This window comes from Coffea arabica, chromosome 10e (genome assembly GCF_036785885.1).
Source record: "Coffea arabica cultivar ET-39 chromosome 10e, Coffea Arabica ET-39 HiFi, whole genome shotgun sequence".
In the NCBI taxonomy this organism is placed as follows: Eukaryota; Viridiplantae; Streptophyta; class Magnoliopsida; order Gentianales; family Rubiaceae; genus Coffea; species Coffea arabica.
The window spans coordinates 21,151,073-21,168,472 of record NC_092328.1 but is presented as its reverse complement, the minus strand read 5'-3'; the positions used below and the strand labels follow the sequence as shown (position 1 = coordinate 21,168,472).

General features: G+C 40.0%; 1 protein-coding gene across 1 annotated transcript; it reads right to left on the bottom strand.

Annotated features, from left to right (window-relative positions):
- Positions 1–3,694: 3,694 nt before the first annotated feature.
- On the bottom strand, positions 3,695–5,090 carry LOC140015165 (uncharacterized). The gene is made up of 2 exons (XM_072067067.1): positions 4,515–5,090; positions 3,695–3,754 (listed from the first exon to the last, which is right to left on the bottom strand). Exons 1-2 carry the CDS (start codon positions 5,088–5,090, stop codon positions 3,695–3,697), a joined length of 636 nt encoding a protein of 211 aa, XP_071923168.1.
- Between the last annotated feature and the right edge of the window lie 12,310 nt (positions 5,091–17,400).

Sequence of the window (17,400 nt, the reverse complement as noted above, 5' to 3'; positions counted from 1 at the left end):
CTAGGTCACGACTCCTAGGGTTTGTTTTGGATAGTTTTGTTTCTGTACATAGGACGGATAGGGAAAGAGCCTTAGCTAATCGTTTTGTACGTCTAGATTAGCTACGTGTATATTTCTTTTGATGAGGCCATTCCCTTGGGGATTGTCCATGTTTGTACTTGACTTGACTGCTTGTTGCTATGTGTGTTGTTTGCCTTGTTTGGAATGTATATATCTGGTTGGAAAAGCTTTGGGTTTTACTTACATGCATTGTTCTTATATTGGTTTAGTACATTTGTCTAGACCAAGTAAAGTTCATGAAAGGCACACGTAGTGGACGGGGGCGTGGGCGCGGTAATAGACAACCCACACCGGATAGGGGTACTGGGGAAACCTCTTCTGGACTTAACCCTGACCCCAATGTGCAAATCGCTGCCGCTATGCAGCAAATGACTAACCTGCTCGCACAAGTGGTGCAGCAACAAGGCCAGAACCCAAACCCTAACCCTGGAAACCCTGGCAACCATGTCGAGAGCGAAGACAGAGCTCTCGAACGATTCTAAAAGTTTGCTCCACCCAAGTTTATTGTGGGGCCCAATCCGAATGTTGCCGAGAGGTGGCTCGAAAAGATGGTCGATATTTTTGCAGCCTTGCACTACACCAATGAACGGCAGGTGACTTTTGCCGTTTTCCAGTTAGAAGGGGCGGACCGTTCCTGGTGGAACGTAATACGGCAAAAATGGGAACGGGAACAAACGCCCAGGACTTGGGTGAATTTTATCAGGGAATTCAACGCGAAATTCTTCCCTCCTCTAGTTCAGGAGAGGAAGGAAGATGAGTTTATTCGACTCCGCCAAGGGGCTCAATCTGTGGCGGAATATGAGAGTCAATTCACCCGTCTGTCCAAATTTGCTCCTGAGTTGATTGTGACGGAGCAACGGCGAATTAGGCGTTTTATCCAGGGCCTAAACGTGGAGATTCAGAAGGACCTCGCAGTGGCTCAAATCAATGCTTTTAGCGAGGCCGTTGAGAAGGCCCAACGGGTAGAGAGTGCCCGGGTACAAGTACGGAACTTCCAGGCGAAAAAGCGGGGTTTTCCTGGAAGCAGCTCAGGACAAGGGGATAAAGGTACGCCCTCCAAGTTCGGACGCGGAGCTGGAGGTGGACGACAGTCAGGTTCCGGCAGAGGGGCTCAGTCTAGGGGTGGCCCAGCCGGGAGAGGCCAAGGCGGAAACTTCCAAAAGGGTACAGGTTCGGCGTCCTTGTGGGTACTGCGGAAAGCCGAATCATTCCGAAGATAATTGATTGAAGAAGGGAGGCAAATGTCTGCGATGTGGAAGCGCAGACCACCAGCTTGCTACCTGCCCACTCTTAAAGCAAGACGGAAAGGGAACTCAGATCGCGCCAAAGACCAATACAGGACCGAATAAGGGGAATGGGACGAAACCTAAGGTGCTAGCTCGAGTATATTCATTAGAACCTCAACAGGTCCCAGATTCCTCAGAGGTCGTAGAAGGTACGATCCCTATTTTCCACCGTTTTACCAAAGTTTTAATTGATCCTGGTGCCACTCATTCTTTCGTTAACCCTGATTTCATGTGTGGCATCGATATAAAACCTGCTAGTTTACCCTACGACCTAGAAGTTAGTACACCTACGGGGAATCAACGGTTGGTTACTAGTATGGTTTATAGGGATTGTGAAGTGTGGATAGGAGAGAAGAGATTGTTAGGGGACTTGATAAGCTTGGTTATTAAAGGGTATGATGTTATATTGGGTATGGACTGGCTAGCCAAGTATAATGGCCAACTGGATTGTAAAACAAAAGTGGTAGAATTTCGCATTCCTGGTGAGGCGACCTTAAGGTTGGATATAAGGGGTCGGTTAGCCTCATCTGCTTTGATTTCGGGCATTCGGGCTAGGAAATTGCTAAGTAGAGGGGCGCAAGGATTTTTGGCCTTTTTGATCAATAACCCCACAGATAAAGTGAAGGTAGAGGATGTGGCCATAGTGAAGGAATTTCCGGACGTGTTTCCTGATGAGTTAGTAGCCTTACCTCCGGAAAGAGAGATTGAATTCAAAATAGACCTGCTACCGGGATCCTCACCTATCTCAAAAACCCCATACCGAATGGCTCCTGCTGAGCTCAATTAGCTAAAGTTGCAATTGCAAGACCTTCTGGAGCGGGGATTTATTCAAGAGAGTGGGTCTCCTTGGGGAGCTCCTGTACTTTTTGTGAAGAAAAAGAATGGTGGGTTAAGGATGTGTATCGATTATCGGGGCCTGAATAATATTACGGTGAAAAATAAGTATCCACTGCCCCACATAGATGAGTTGTTCGACCAGCTGCAAGGAGCAGTGGTCTTTTCAAAATTGGACCTCCGCCAAGGGTATTACCAGTTATTAATCAGGAAGGAGGATATTTCGAAAACTGCCTTCAACTCGAGATATGGGCATTACGAGTTCGCAGTTATGCCCTTTGGATTAACCAATGCTCCTGCCGCCTTCATGGATTTAATGCATAGGGTTTTTAAGCCCTATCTGGATCGCTTTGTCGTGGTCTTCATCGATGACATTCTGGTCTATTCCAAGACGCGTGAAGAGCATGAGCAGCACTTGAGGGTTGTTTTACAAACCCTAAGAGACCATCAACTGTACGCCAAGTTCAGCAAGTGCGAATTTTGGCTGGAGAAAATTGCGTTTTTGGGACACGTAATTTCCCACGAAGGTATCTCGGTTGATCCGGAAAATGTAGAGGCCGTGACGAATTGGAAGAGGCCAGAAACTCCCACCGAGGTCCGCAGCTTTTTAGGACTGGCTGGATATTACCGGCGTTTCATCCCATCAAGGACTTTCAGTTTAGCCTAATTGATCGAGCAGGCCCAAACTGAGAAGGATCTGCATAAGTAGTAGGACCCTTAGGACAAGAAATGATTTGCAGATTCTCAACCCAGGTACAATTCCTCTGCGCGAAGTGAGCTTAGGGCAAAGTGGTGTTATGATCCTGATATCGTGAATGAGTGTAAAGGACTAAGTGCTCTTTTGAGCATAAGTTATGGATCGTGAAATGTTATAGGTTTCAAACCTTTATCATGGTATTTGGAGGTAATATATATGTATATCAGGTAGGAATCTCAAATGTAGATTATTTACTCTTGGGACTGGCCAGCTCAAGTTGTGAATTATCTTATTTTGGATTCTTGTACCCGGATACTAAAGATGAGAGCCTAGGTTAGAAATAACTTGGGCGAGCTTGAACTTTGATTCTACGAAACCTCGTGCGATGTGTTAAGGTATCATTAAGTATGATTAACCCTGTCTAGGATATAAATGGTGTTATTCGGGAGGGTACGTTGGTTCAATTGGGAACTAGATTAAGGCTCCTTTGAGCCATGTTTTGATTCCATGTGAGCGATAGATAGGGAAAGTTCTCAGTTAGTTGTTTTGTACTTCTGACCTAGTTTGCATATTGTAATTTTGAATGACCCTCCTACTTCCATGGGATTCTTTTTGCTTGTATCTGATTGACTGCCACTGTGTGATTTGTTTGATATAGTCATGTTATATGTATACTTGCTTTTGCTTTGATGTAGATGTGTTATATGTATATCTGACTGACTGACCCCGCTAGTCTATATATTATATTCGCGCATCGACCCTAGATTGGTTAATCTAATGGAGGGTACCTGTAGTGGACGCGGCCGTGGGCGCGGATCTAGACAACCTTTAACTGAAGAGGGTACTCGTGTACCAATGCCGGAACCAAACCCTGAACCTGAAGTGCATCCTAATCTCAGGTAGCCATCGCTATCCAGCGTATGACCGATCTATTGGCCTAAGTAGTGGAACGCCAGGGCCAAAACCCTATTCCTCAACCTGAAAACCTTGGTAACAATGTAGAGGGTGAGGACAGAGCCCTCGAACGATTTCAGAAGTTCTCCCCACTCAAATTCCACTACCAAAATGCACCAAAAACACACCAAAATCCCTGGTATGCACAAAAAACCCTAACTTACACTCTTCCTTTAGAAAAATCATAACTTGAGTTATAAATATCAAAATTTCATACAACTTGGCATGTTAAAAACTAGATTTCACATACTAATAATCTTTAGAAGACACCTCAAAGAGATCCAGGTCATAAGTTGGTCCAAATTGAGCCATAAGCTACTACAACATTCCTATTGTTACTTGTGCAGGGCAGAATTTTCAGTAAACTTTGCCAATTTTTTGGAATTTATAGAGATTGAATCAAATCTTAAATTTTATATCATAAGAAGCCCTATGAGTCTAGTCTCAAACGCAACAAACAGAACTCAATTCCGACTTTCCTATATGAAGTTATAGTCAATTTCCTAAAGCTACGCAGAGCCTCCTGCGAAAATTTCCAGACTTTCTACCGACTTGAAATTATGAAACTTTTCTTAACAAAATTCACTCCCTTGGCTCAAATTCAACCATTAAAACAACCAAGAATCTAAGGCAAGTAAGTTCAAATAAGAGCTATAAAAACAAGTAAAATTTAGGGGTCTCACATTCTCAAGAACCTCCGTGAAAGTATTAATTTGTGCCGCCGCCAAAGCCTCTTGTATTTCTACATTTAATCCCTGTACAAACCTCCTCACCCTCCTTTGCTCCGTAGCTATCAATTCAAGAGCAAACTTGGATGACTTGGTGAACTGAGTCTCATACTCAGATACACTTAAGGTTCCCTGACGTAGCCTAATGAAATCATCCTCCCTTTTCTCCTGGACTATTGGTGGAAGATATTTCTCATTAAACTCTCGCACAAAGTTCAACCAAGCCCACACTATCCACTCTCTCTCCCACTTAGCCCTAATTACATTCCACCAAACTCTGGCTGGTCCCTCAAATTGGAATACGGCAAAGTTCACCTGCCTTTCCTCCGTATAATTCAAGGCGGCGAAAATATTTATCATTGTTTCCAGCCATCTCTCCGCTACCTCTGGGTCTGGCCCTCTAACAAACTTGGGAGGAGAAAGCTTTTGAAACCTCTCTAGGGCCTTATCTTCCCCTATTTCAGGGTCCCTATGCTGATTGACAGGGGCTTGACCCTGTTGCTTTACCAATCCAGCTAAAATATTAGTCATTTACTGGATTACCGTTGCTACTTGATTCCCTCCTTCAACCCTCGGTTCAGGTTGTTGCTCGCCCATCGTATCTCTCTCTTCTTTCGATTCTTGTACTCGTCTAACCCCACGTCCACGGTTAGAACCGCGTCCTTGACTAGTTCCACATCCTTGAAGTCACCTACCTTCCATGCCTCCTTTTGGAAAATAGGCTATATGGGTATAAGCAAAATAAAGTAGCTATAAAACTTGATAAAAGCATTTCCAAAGCATAAAATGAGAAGAATAGAACACATTTAAAATAACATACTTTCTTTATATACATATCATAGTAATTCACATATCAAATCTTGAAGTACTGTACATATCAACCTAACAAAATCGAGTACTTATAGCAACCAAAGGACATAGAACAAAAGTGTACGCTATATACATCAACCATAACACGTCAATATCAAAAGCAAAACAAGAAAGGTGACGTGTCATCCCAGCCATCCTATTCTATGTCCTAGCTATCTTGCACATCCCCCAAACTCTAGATCTCTAACTTAGTTTGTCACCGATCCAGCCGACTCCACCATCTCTTTAGGTGCGGCTGGCTCCTGAGTCACTAGGAGCTACGTTCCCTTGACTTTCCTCGGCCAAGTTCACCTGTACTACTTCCTCCACAAGTGCCCCACAATCGGTTAAAATATTATCGGTTCGGTCCCTTACTTCCCTCACTATTCGAACAAGGCGACCATTAGCCTCCTGGGCTTGCTCTCGAAAGGCATTGGTTCGCTCCTGCTCCTCGAGAATAGAAGTCTCGAGCTCCCGAATTCTAGCACCTTGCTCCCCCAGCATTGCCCTCAAGCGCTCGATCTCAGTTTGGGCCCTACGATTAGCACTGGCCAACATTTCCCTCTCGTCCTCTATGGCAAGGACCACCCTATCGGGATATGAGTAGGTCCGCCAGCAATCACAGTGCCTTACCCCACGTCCCAGGGCCCACTAAAGTACCGGTCCTCCTAGATGTTCCTGATAGCTAAGCACCCGTCGAGGTCGTTCGGCACTCCCATTCTCGCCATCTCCTTCCATTTCCTATAGCACAAGTAACATTACGGGAATAAGCAATTCAAACAAGTAAAGCTAAGTTAGCCACCTACCCTCTAGGGTTTCACACTTAGACGTTCGTACATAAGCCATATCAAGTACAAGTCACTCAATCCACCCAAACCAATTCAAACCTAGGTTCTGATACCACTTGTGATGACCCCACCTACCCCAGGGTTTAGCGGACCACCTGCCCAACTCTCGCCAGGACTCACTCACTCACTTCAAGAAAACAAGTTATAACTTCAAAAGAAAATGAAACAGCAGTTCCAAACTTAGAATGTACATTTATGCTCAAGTCTGTCTCAATCGTTCATACATTCCCAAATACAACAAAAGATTTAAGATCCAGATTACTTCCAACTCCAATCAAGCACTAGCTCGAGTACAATTCACAAAAACCAAAAAATCTAGACGACGCTAGCTTGCACCAACCTCACGCCCACGATCGTACCCCCTGTAAGGAAAACAAAACTAATAGGGTGAGTCAAAACTCATTGAGGTTCTAAACATCATGCAAAACTCAAGTAGCAAGTTGATCACTGTATAAAACTTGAAATATCAAAGTAACGAGCATAAGAGTTCATAAAAATGAGTAATAACACTTCAAATAACAAATCATTAGATATCCACATTTCCAGGTAAAAGGATACAGTAGTTCTTGCGAGTTAGCTCCATCATAGCTTCACCAAGCAATAGTTGACACTCCGTGAACTTTCAAGTAGAGTAACCAGTCCAGTAGATCACCACTTAACTCCAATCTCCATCCACCAATCAACCCCCTACCGGGCCCGAACTCCAAAGTAATTGTGATGGTAATGCTCGAGTATACCGAATCCAGTGGACCATATCCATAGGATTCCACAATAAAAAATAAACAATAAACAGTACCTATGGTTCTTGTAGACACCAAAATTTCATTTATTTAATTCAATTCTTGTTTTATTTTATTTTATTTGATTAAATGATAGTTAGTGTTTATTTTTGCTTATTTTTATAAATTAGGTTCATCATTTTTATTTTTAAGATATTTTTGCATTAAATTTCTAAAAAGGAAAATTTTCACAAAAATTCAAAAAAAAAATTTTAATCCTCTTAGATTCAATTTCTTTAAAATAAATGAAAATTTTGCAATGCATTTGCAATTAGGAATTAACATTTTTGTTTGCCTAAATTGATTTTGAAAAACAAAAATATAATAAATAAATAAAAATAAGAAGATAGGTGGGGGGCTTGCATGTTGGACAAGTGTGTTAAAGGAGTATTAGACAAGTGTCTTGAGTTTTAGCACAACACATGTAAAGGGAAGGGGGTAGGTGGCAAGACAAGTGTTGAGCCTAAGAAAATTTGAAGAAAAAACAAACAAAAGAAGATGGAAAAGGAGAGAGCTGGCGGCGGGAGAAAAAGGGGAAACAAAAAAGCAAAAAAAAAAAAGCATGAAAGGAGCTACGGGGATGAACAGACAAAAAAAGGAACAAGAAAGGAAATAACTAGAGAGGGAGGTTGGGGAGTGAGAAAAATGAAGAAGGCTAGGGAGGTTCGGCTGAAGCAAAAGAGGAAACCGAGAGAGCTTGGGGGAGGTGGAAACAAGGAAAAGGAACGGAAAAGGAGCAAGGGAAGAGCTTCAGAGGCTGCAGGAGAAGGGTCTTGGGGCTGTGGATGGAAAAAGCCAAGAGAAAAACCAAGCAAGGAAAAAGAAAGGCTACGGGTAGTAGAGGGAAAAGAAAACTGAGAGAAAGAGAGAGAGCAAGAGATTGAGAGAGGTTTTTGGCAAAAAAAAGAAAGAAAAGAAAGGGAGAAAGAAAAGAGAGAGAGAGAGGAGAGAATCTGAGAGAAGTAAGAAAGGAAGGAAGGTGGTGGCTAAAGAACCAGAGAAGGAATGAAAGAGAGTAAGAGGCAGCGGGGAGAGAAGGAAATAACAAGCAAATTTTCTGGAAAATCTGGCGTCCAGGTTGAGCCATCAACTCATTTTTTTTATCATTTTCCGACTATATCCCAAGCCCTTATAACGATTTCTTGGCTTCTGCGTTTCCCTAGGAGGTTCCTTAACAACATTTGTTCAAAAATAATTTGGGAAAAATAGTTCCAGATCCGTCAAATTTAAGCCCAAACTTACGAAGTCATCAGCCCGGGGAGGAATTTTGCAGCACGAAAGTTGACTTTACCTGTAGAAGGGCTTTGCAAGGATCTGTTTCGCAAGGATCTGAATTTTGTTTGGACTCTTAAAGGGCTAAAGGTAATCATTCCATCCTTTCTGTTCATGGATTATTGGGTTTATATCAGAGGCATCAAAATCTTTGCTGCTATGACGGTTACTGCATTCTTTCGCTTTCTTCCTTCCTTGTACTCACTATTTGTGCATCTGGTGGGGGGGGAAGGTTTTGATTCATGGTTTTGCGTTACATGGTGTTTTCTTTGCTGCAAAAAGGGAGTAAGAACGTGTAGAATACATCAATCAGAGCTGTTCCATCCATGACAGTTTATTTCTTTCTTTTCCTTTTTGTTTCCTGCGTGAGAATAGCTAAACAGTTTGGTTAGAATTTCTGTATTTAAATGTTGAAGTTTTGGGTAGAGAATGGGCTTTGTAGCCTTGCTTTAGGCCAAATGTTGGTGATTATTGGTAGAGTTTATTGACTAGTGAATAAACCCAGAAGAAAGTTGCAGGAGGCTTCTGGAATTGCAGCAATTTGCCAGAATTTGCATGCTCTCTTTTCTCTGAATTTTTGTATTTAAACAATGGTCAAAAAGTGGAAAGAATGCTTGGTGTTTGTTTTTCACTTTGGTTCAAGTTTTAGCTGGTTGAGTCATGAGTTGTGTTTGACGAAAGGAGATGGCATTCAGAAACCCAGAATCGCAGATTGCATTCGAAGCTTGCATGAAATTTTTCATAAAATTGCAGTTTAACCCCTCAAGTTTCCCCTTATTTCATTATGGCCCAGAAAATTGAAAAGATCAATCAATCTTGTCCTTTTAAAATGTTATTTTTCTTTGGCATGCTTTAGTGTGATTTTGGACAGATTATTGGTAAATTTTAGAATGAAATTTGGAGATTTAATAATTTTTGATAGATGCATAGTTTTGATTGGGATTTTAGTGAAAATTCGGGTATTTTTATTGTTTCATTATAGCAAATGGATTTTCATTGATTTTGTGAATTTTAGTATTTAATTTTGGTAGGCTTCACCTTAAGCCCTTAATTTAATTTTAATTTTAATTTAAACCCTAATACTTGTAAAAATAGTGATTTGACCCCTAAAACTTCTTTAATTCTTTCAATTGGGTCCTTGTTTGTCCCAATTTGAATATGGGTTGTTTCTTTCATTGGAATGCTTTGATTGATTCAATTTTGTGTTTATTTCCATTTCTTGTAATTAAAGTGATGCCTTGACCCTTTTCTTTGTTTTGGAGGGTAAATAAGAAACATTTCATTTCTTTAGGTCACAATTCAAGAGAGGTACACTCTACTCCTTTATTTTGATTTTACTTGATCCTATGTGCTACTATGTGATTTTATGTGTGAAATTGCATGACTGTTTGAATGTTTTTCTTATTTATTTCTTTATTCATTTTATTTATTTTAATGTTGTACATTTATTTAATTTAATTTTTGGTTATTTTGGGAGGCATTTAAATGCCAAGATGTAATAGTTAGGTATTTATTTTATTATTTATTTTATTCCTTACCCCTTTTAGATTGTAGTTAAAGCCCCCAAATGTAATAGTTAGGACTTTATTTGCTTTATTTGCCTTGTGTGTTTTGCATGCTTGTGTGTTTACGTGCTACTTGCTTTCTTAGGATCTTACATCTAGATATCATGCTTATGTGTTAGGTGTTATATGTGATTTATGTGTTTATTTGCTTTTATCATGTTTTATATGATTTATTTTGATTATAATAAATGCATGACGTCACCACACTGGTCCAACGCTAGTTGTGGCACTTTTTCTGATTCCACACTAGTCCAACGCTAGTTGTGGCCCTCTTTTCTGATTTCTCACTAATCCAATGCTAGTGAGAACTTATAGACATGGGCTAGTCCAACGCTAGACCCTTAGGGACCGTCCACACGTTAGATCATGTTTGTGTGATAATCACTATATTTTCATGCATATTTTCTACTTTTTAGGATTTTTTCATATTTGCATGATATTCCCACTATATGTATATCCCTTATCCCATATTTTCCCTATATGTATATTCCTATCCCTATGTGTGAAACATAACATCTAGATTTGCATCTCATTTAGGAAATTAGGGGTAGATTAGTACATTTGCTTGACCACAAGACAGCAGAATACCCCTCAAATATGGGATATGGACGAGTATGGCTTTCTAACCTTAGCACGCTCGTATTCCCTCCATTAAAGGGAAAATTGAAGTCACGAGTGTTAGTTTCCCCCGCACCCGTTATGATGCATTCCTTTAGATCATGTATATTTGTATAATTATTATTTTCTTTTCTTTCCTTCAAATCTCATATTTTTGCATATTTGTGACCTCTTCAAAAAGTCAACTTGGGCATCACAATTAATGTGATTTGCACGAATTAGGTTTCGAAGAGATATTCGACCCCCCAATATCCTCCTAGGGTTAGATTTTGCATCCATATAGTGACATCCAAAAGTGATAATGTGACGCCCCACTTCTCCCTAAGGCGAACCAAAGGGTATCAGCGGAATGCCTGCCCAACTCTCGCTAGGACTCATGGCAATATCCGTTCAAGTTTAGCACAATACTATTCAACAATACTAGATAAGTAAGAAAGTGCGGAAAACTTCCAAACTTAACAATATATATAACGATTATCCAATCCTTACATCAAATTCCCAAAAGTTACATCAATACCCAAAATATACAACATCCAGGTACATCAAATATCCAAATCATACATTAGGTTCCCAAAAGTACAACCAATAAGAGGTCTAGCCCAAAATATATTAGAAACCCTAAGCCAAAAGTGCACCAAAAGGGTTCCTCCAAGTCTCATTCCATGCCAAATCCTGTAAAGGAAAACAAATCTACAGGTGAGCAAAACGCTCGTGAGGCCAAGAACACACATGCAGACACGTTGTTCAAGTAACAATCCCAATTTAACAAGTAGAGCAATAATATTGCAATAAATAACAATTCGAGCGAGAAAAGTAAACAGAAACAATTCAAGAATATAGGAGCTCTCAGGAGCTATTTTCCACTTGCATGATCACGAACCTCCAAGAGTTAACACTCCGTCAATCGGGTAGGTTTAGTCCGTAGAACTTCACTTATCATGTCCCCTTTCACCTTACATACCCCTGTATCGGGCCCGCCTGTCGTTTATTTGAGGCGATACTGCTCGAGTATGCCAAGCAAGATCTCTTAATAGATCAAGCTTTTGTTTTCTCATGGTTCGCCAAGGAGCCCAACCAAACCCATGCCGGCTCGAGTCCAAGGTTAGCCAGTGAGATTTGGGCGTCCCCCATGTACATTTGAGTGTCGAGGAGATTCACTCCAGCGACGTATGCAGCGATAGCATACTATTTCAGGTCAAGCAAGCATGTGATATATTCAAGCATTCATGTCATGTCCAGAAGGTCATTTATTTTATGTCAAGCAAGTTAATCATGAATCATTGGTTTCAAATGAGAACGAGTGCGATAAAGTACACACTCGTCTCCATTTTCAAAATCTCAAGTCATGGATACCAAGTAAGCATGTATCAAATTCACAGGAGTTCAAGTAGTCATGCACTTGACACTCACCAAATCAACCAAGGAGAAATGTTACTTGAAGTTCAAGCGTCTACCGTAGGATCCTCTTGAAGGTCCTCGTGTGAGCCTGAGCAATTAATAGTGAGCAATCACTTATAAACCCCAATTATCAAGGAAGATCGCACGCTTGTACAATCCTAGAAAATTTCACTAAAATGAGCCTAAATTACTCGCAAATTAAGGCTCAAAAGTGGGGTTTTAAAGTACAAGAGAAATCTAGTTTTCATCTTTGAAATCAAGTATAAAACGTTCAAGTAATACGAGGGAAAAAGGAGAATTCGAAAAACTCCATTTCCTTAAGTTCTGAAAATTTCAGTTTTGATACGAGATTTTTGAAAAATCGTATCTCACTCTTTACAAGTCTAAAATTGGAAAAATTGGTACCGTTGGAAACTTCTTCCAAAGTACTAAAAGTTGCTAGAATACACTTTCCCATGATTCCAAACGGAAGGTATTCAAAAATTGGCTCAAAGTCGCTGTTTAAAGCTTGCTAGACAGTTTCGGGGTTGGTTTTTCGCCAACTTTGGAAATTCGGTGAAATTCACAGAATTTGAACTAGCCTTTCAAATTTGAAAATCAATTAGAGTTGCATTAAAAGTTTAAAACAAAAGAAGCAGAACAAGAATTGGAGTTTTGAGCACCAAGTTATAGTAGCTCAAAGTTGCTGAAAAATTGAGACGGTTGGGCAATTTCCAGATTTAAGTTACAAACTTTGGGACTTTGTTTGAGTATCGAAACGGACTCGAAATGGCACCAAATTAGCAGTATTATACTACCATATAAGGGCTATTCCGCTGTAAAATTTCATAGAAAAATACGCATGGGAAGTTGGTTAATAAAACCGCAAAAGTCCCAAGAAGTTCCAAGGCAAATCTGCCTTGGACTTCCGTTTTTCCGTTTTCAAGCATTTGGCCAAGGAAAATTCCTCAAACATGGTTCATTGGTGTAGAAAAGGTCTAATAATCATCCAATATGTGTTTGGTAGGTGATTTACACCAAAACTTTCAAATAGCAAGGCCCAAATCAATATTGGTTACAATCTGTCCAAAATGAGGGTTTTCGCCTACAGAGTCGGTTTCGAAATCTGGTCATAATTTACTCAATTCAACTCGGAATTGATCATGGTTTGTGGCGTTGAAAACTATATTCTCAAGTCTACAATTTCATAGAAGAAATTGTTCCCAAAATCTGTCCACAACTAACTCATTTTTGAGCATTAACTCGCTGTTCAAAACAGGGTTCCAGTGTACACGAGAAACAGGACAGTCATGTTTAAATGATTGGCACGGACTGCTCCGGTAGAATCAGAATGTGAATTTTATACCATTGGAAATCTGGGAATGTCTAGTTTCCAGTGCCACAAATGGTACTCGATTTCGATATCGGAGTAACAAGTTATAGCCGAAAGAAAAAGACTGCCTGGGCAATGACGGGAAAATTTCCAGATTTGTTAAACCTTTGAAATCACCACATTTGACCAACCAAATCATGTTATTTTTCAATGAAACTTTCTACACCATTCATATAACATGTATACATCATAAATAAGCCATTATAATCACTAAAAATCACCCTAAGGGTCACGGACAACATAGGGGCAGAATTGGAAAATTTTCACCTTCGCTCCCCTTTGAGTTTCTACCAACAATACAATGTTATTCCACTACTTTAAGAACTAAACCAACATTATTAGCATCATCATTCACCAAATCAGTTCATCCAACCAAAGTGGGAGTTCATAGAGCCCACACAACAATTTTTCCAACATAAACAAGTTACCCATATGCAAACATGAGCTCATTTGTGCACTACTACTTCTATAAAGTAAGATTTGAAGGGTTGATCGTGATTTACCTTCTTAGATGAACTAAGACAGAATTTTTGGTCCAACAAAGCCAAAGAAAACCGTGGAAAGCAGCCCTCTTTCTTAGCTCGATGTAATCTCCAAGTGATTTGCTAAGTGTAAGTGAAATTTGAGGTGAAATAGAGAAGATTTGGAGAAGGAAATGAAGAGGAAATTGGAGCTGTTTTTCCTTCCTCTTGGTCCGCTGTTTGGAGCAGCAAAAGAAGAGCTAATGCTGAGGGTAAGCTTCAGTGAGAAGCTTTAAAATTTGTGGCCAACATTTGCTTCCAAAGTCAACTCTCCTTCGCGCGCGTACGCTCGTGTTTTGTGCTCGATTCCTCTCGAGTTTGTTTCACTAGTGCACTAAACCTCTAATGCACTTATATTCATACTATTATTATTCACACTTAATGGTCTAAAAATAATGGTTTGAAGTCCCTCAACTTAATCGGGCGCGTAAAAACGCGTACTTCCGATTTTTGTGCAATAAAGTGAAATCTCCAAGAAATTCTTATAACGATAGCTTCACTAATTAATACTTGAATACTTAAGTATAAAATTACCTATTTTAAGACTAATGTACAAGTCTCCAATTTTCCAAACTTATTGTAAGGCCCAAAGACAACCTAAGAGGGGGGGTGAATTAGGTTGATTAAAATCTTAATCAAATTTATGCAATTTTTGCTTAATAAAATTTACCTTCTTTTCTAATAATGATCAATCAAGTAGATTAGAAGAAGAGAGCAATATTGATTCGAAAAACAAGTATAGATAAGCAATGAGAGTTTTATTAAACAAAAAGAATAAGATAGAATATCAAACCGATTGTCTACCAAGCTTTCCTCAAACTTGAAGACCAATCACTAGGTTGAGCAACTTCTCTTTGATGAAAGATGATCAACTAGATGTACAATGGAGGGAGCACTTCCTCCTTGCCCTAAGCCTCACTTAGTCAAGCTAAGAAGTTTTACAATCACTCAGATAACCCTCAACAAAGCTACACTAATGAAACTTTCAACCACAAGAGAAAAGCTCACAAGAAATTCACACCACTTGGAGAACAAATCTAGCTTTGGAGACTATTTTCTAGCTAAAATATCTATTGAGATCTTGTAAACAAAGTGTGCAAAAGTCCTCTTCTGAATCAGAATCGTTTGTATTTAAAGGGAGCCAAAAATGGGCTTCATTAATACTTCCAACGGATAGAAGGCAGATGAAGAGTCAGCTAGCCGTTGGAGCTGTCGGACGTCCGACGGCTTAGTCATCGTCCGATCCCATCGTCCGAAAATCAGTCAAGTTGTTGTTCGGACGTCCGATGGGATTTTATCGTCCGAGCTTCTGTGTCCGAACGTCGTCCAGAGAGTTATCAAATCTTCGTGGAATTTTTAGGACGTCCAATGAGATTGATGTGCGTCCGAAGCATGCGTCCGATCCTTCAGGACGTCCGATGCTTCCTTACGAGCGTCCGACAGAGTCTTGGCAGAGAGTCATCAACACTTTGTGGAATTTTTAGGACGTCCGACACGTTCGATGTGCGTCCGAGGAGTACGTCCGATCCATCCGGACGTCCGATGCTTCCTCACGAGCGTCCGACAGAATCTTCTTCTTAATGATCTTCATCCTTTCGGACGTCCGACCGATTCCTTAGGACGTCCGACATGAGTGTCCTATTTTTGCTTCTTCTTTTGGTTGATTTTCATTTCTTGACATATTCGTACCTGATTCTTTGATTGGCAAAAAACACTTATATTTGAAGAGAGTTAGATAAACATTTCAAAGTCCTTTGTGATCATCAAAACCAAGAATAACATTCTCCCCCTTTTTGATGATGACAAAACAAAGGTTTGAAATGAGATTTGATGATTGCAATAAAAACTCCCCCTTTCTCAATAGACAAGAACTCCCCCTTACTTAGTGAATCATAAAAAATTTTGAAAAACTCCCCCTCACTTGGCTGCCCAACCGAATTAAACAATTATCCAAAATATGACAATTAAGCAGCCAACATCCAACATTTTACCAATTCAATCCATCAGCCAATCCAAATTTAATCAAATCATCAATCATCAATCAATCCAGCCCTCTCCCCCTTTTTGTCATCACAAAAGGGCAATCAATCACATCCATCTCATCCACAAACATCATTCAAAAATACTTGAACATCCACACAATCATCCACAAAATTCATTACATCCACACAATCATCATTCAAAATACTTAAACAGTACCAAAAGAAACATAAACATAATCATAACCAAATGTTGAATTCATCTACATATCCATTGTTGAACACCACAAACACATGAAATAGACAAACAAAATGCAAATGTCCTAAATGGTGAACTATGTGGATCCAGGTGTTCTTCGAGAGAGCTGATATTGGGAGAGGTCCTCCTCTTCAGTTTCTTCATCATCTGCAGCAGCCTCTTCAACTGATGCCTTGCCTTTATCTGATGTGGAAGGGCCATGAGGAGTCACAGGAGTTGATGAACCAGGGTCTGGAATTGATGAGCTTGGATCAGTGGGGTGTGGTTCTTTGTCATGGGAAACTTCCTCAACCACAGGTGGGGGAAAAAGAAGGTTCTTTTTGTCTAGGAAGGCTGTTTGTTGCTCAGAGGACATGGTGAGCATTAGACCATGTTCTAGAAGAAGAACATGCTGTTTGAGTTCACGAAGGAACTCAATCACTTCATCATTGGAGGAGGAAGCTGCTTTAGTGGCAGACTTCCTGGGATGAATGGGAGTGAGTGAAACAGATGAAGGATCATGTGCAGTCTTAGACCTCTGTTCACTAGATGATGCCCCCTTATAAGCCCACAGATTATCTTTAAAAATAAGATTTTTCCTTTCAAAATATCCTTTGCTAAAGGCATAAGAAGATGCTTCTTTGGGACAAACACCTAGAATTGGAACTTTGTAAAACTCAAAAATCTTTTGAAGAAACTTTCCATAAGATAATTTTCTGCGAGAATCAGTGGCATAGCGAAGTAAAAACTTGCACATGACAAAACCAAAATCAATACGAATTTTTTCTCGAAAACAGTAAAAGAGATACAACTCCATTTTGTTTGCATCAGTTCTATGGCCATCAGTGGGTACAAGCAGGTTTGAAATGATTGAAAAGGCAATTAGATTCACAGGAGCAAGATCATTCAGTCTAGCATCAGCAGGGGAGGAAAAACTTCTTTTAAAATAAGTTAACATTTTAGCCCCATCAAAATGATTATCAGCAGTAGGGTGCTCTTCATAGGAAAAGAAATTTGCAATTTTGTCCTTGCATCCAGGTTCAATAGTAGTTTTTAAAATATCATTCACAATTTCAGAATCAAAGACTAAGTCTACCCCATTAACCCTGGACATAATCTCAGTCTGATCAGTGCCTTTCCTAAGATTAGCAAAGAATTGATACAACATTTCAGGGTAATAAACATTGGGCATAGAAACGAGATGTGACCATTTCTGGAAAGCAAATAGACTCAGAATGGATTCTAAACCTATGTGGCGAAATTCAGAAGAGTTTACAATTCGTTGAGGGATGACACCTTTCTGGGATATCCAGGAGTGTTTGTCTTTTGCCGCATCATCAAAGAATGTAATGAGTGTGGCTGATTTTGGAGGCGGTTGAGAAGAGGTTCCCTGTCCAGATTC

Bases quoted from the DNA above. Each gene is read 5' to 3' on its own strand.
- LOC140015165 (XM_072067067.1), bottom strand. From the start codon at position 5,090: ATGACTAATATTTTAGCTGGATTGGTAAAGCAACAGGGTCAAGCCCCT. The intron at 3,755-4,514 runs GTGAGACCCCTA...GATGCACTTCAG, and splicing joins TCACGGAGGTTCTTGAGAAT to GTTCAGGGTTTGGTTCCGGC.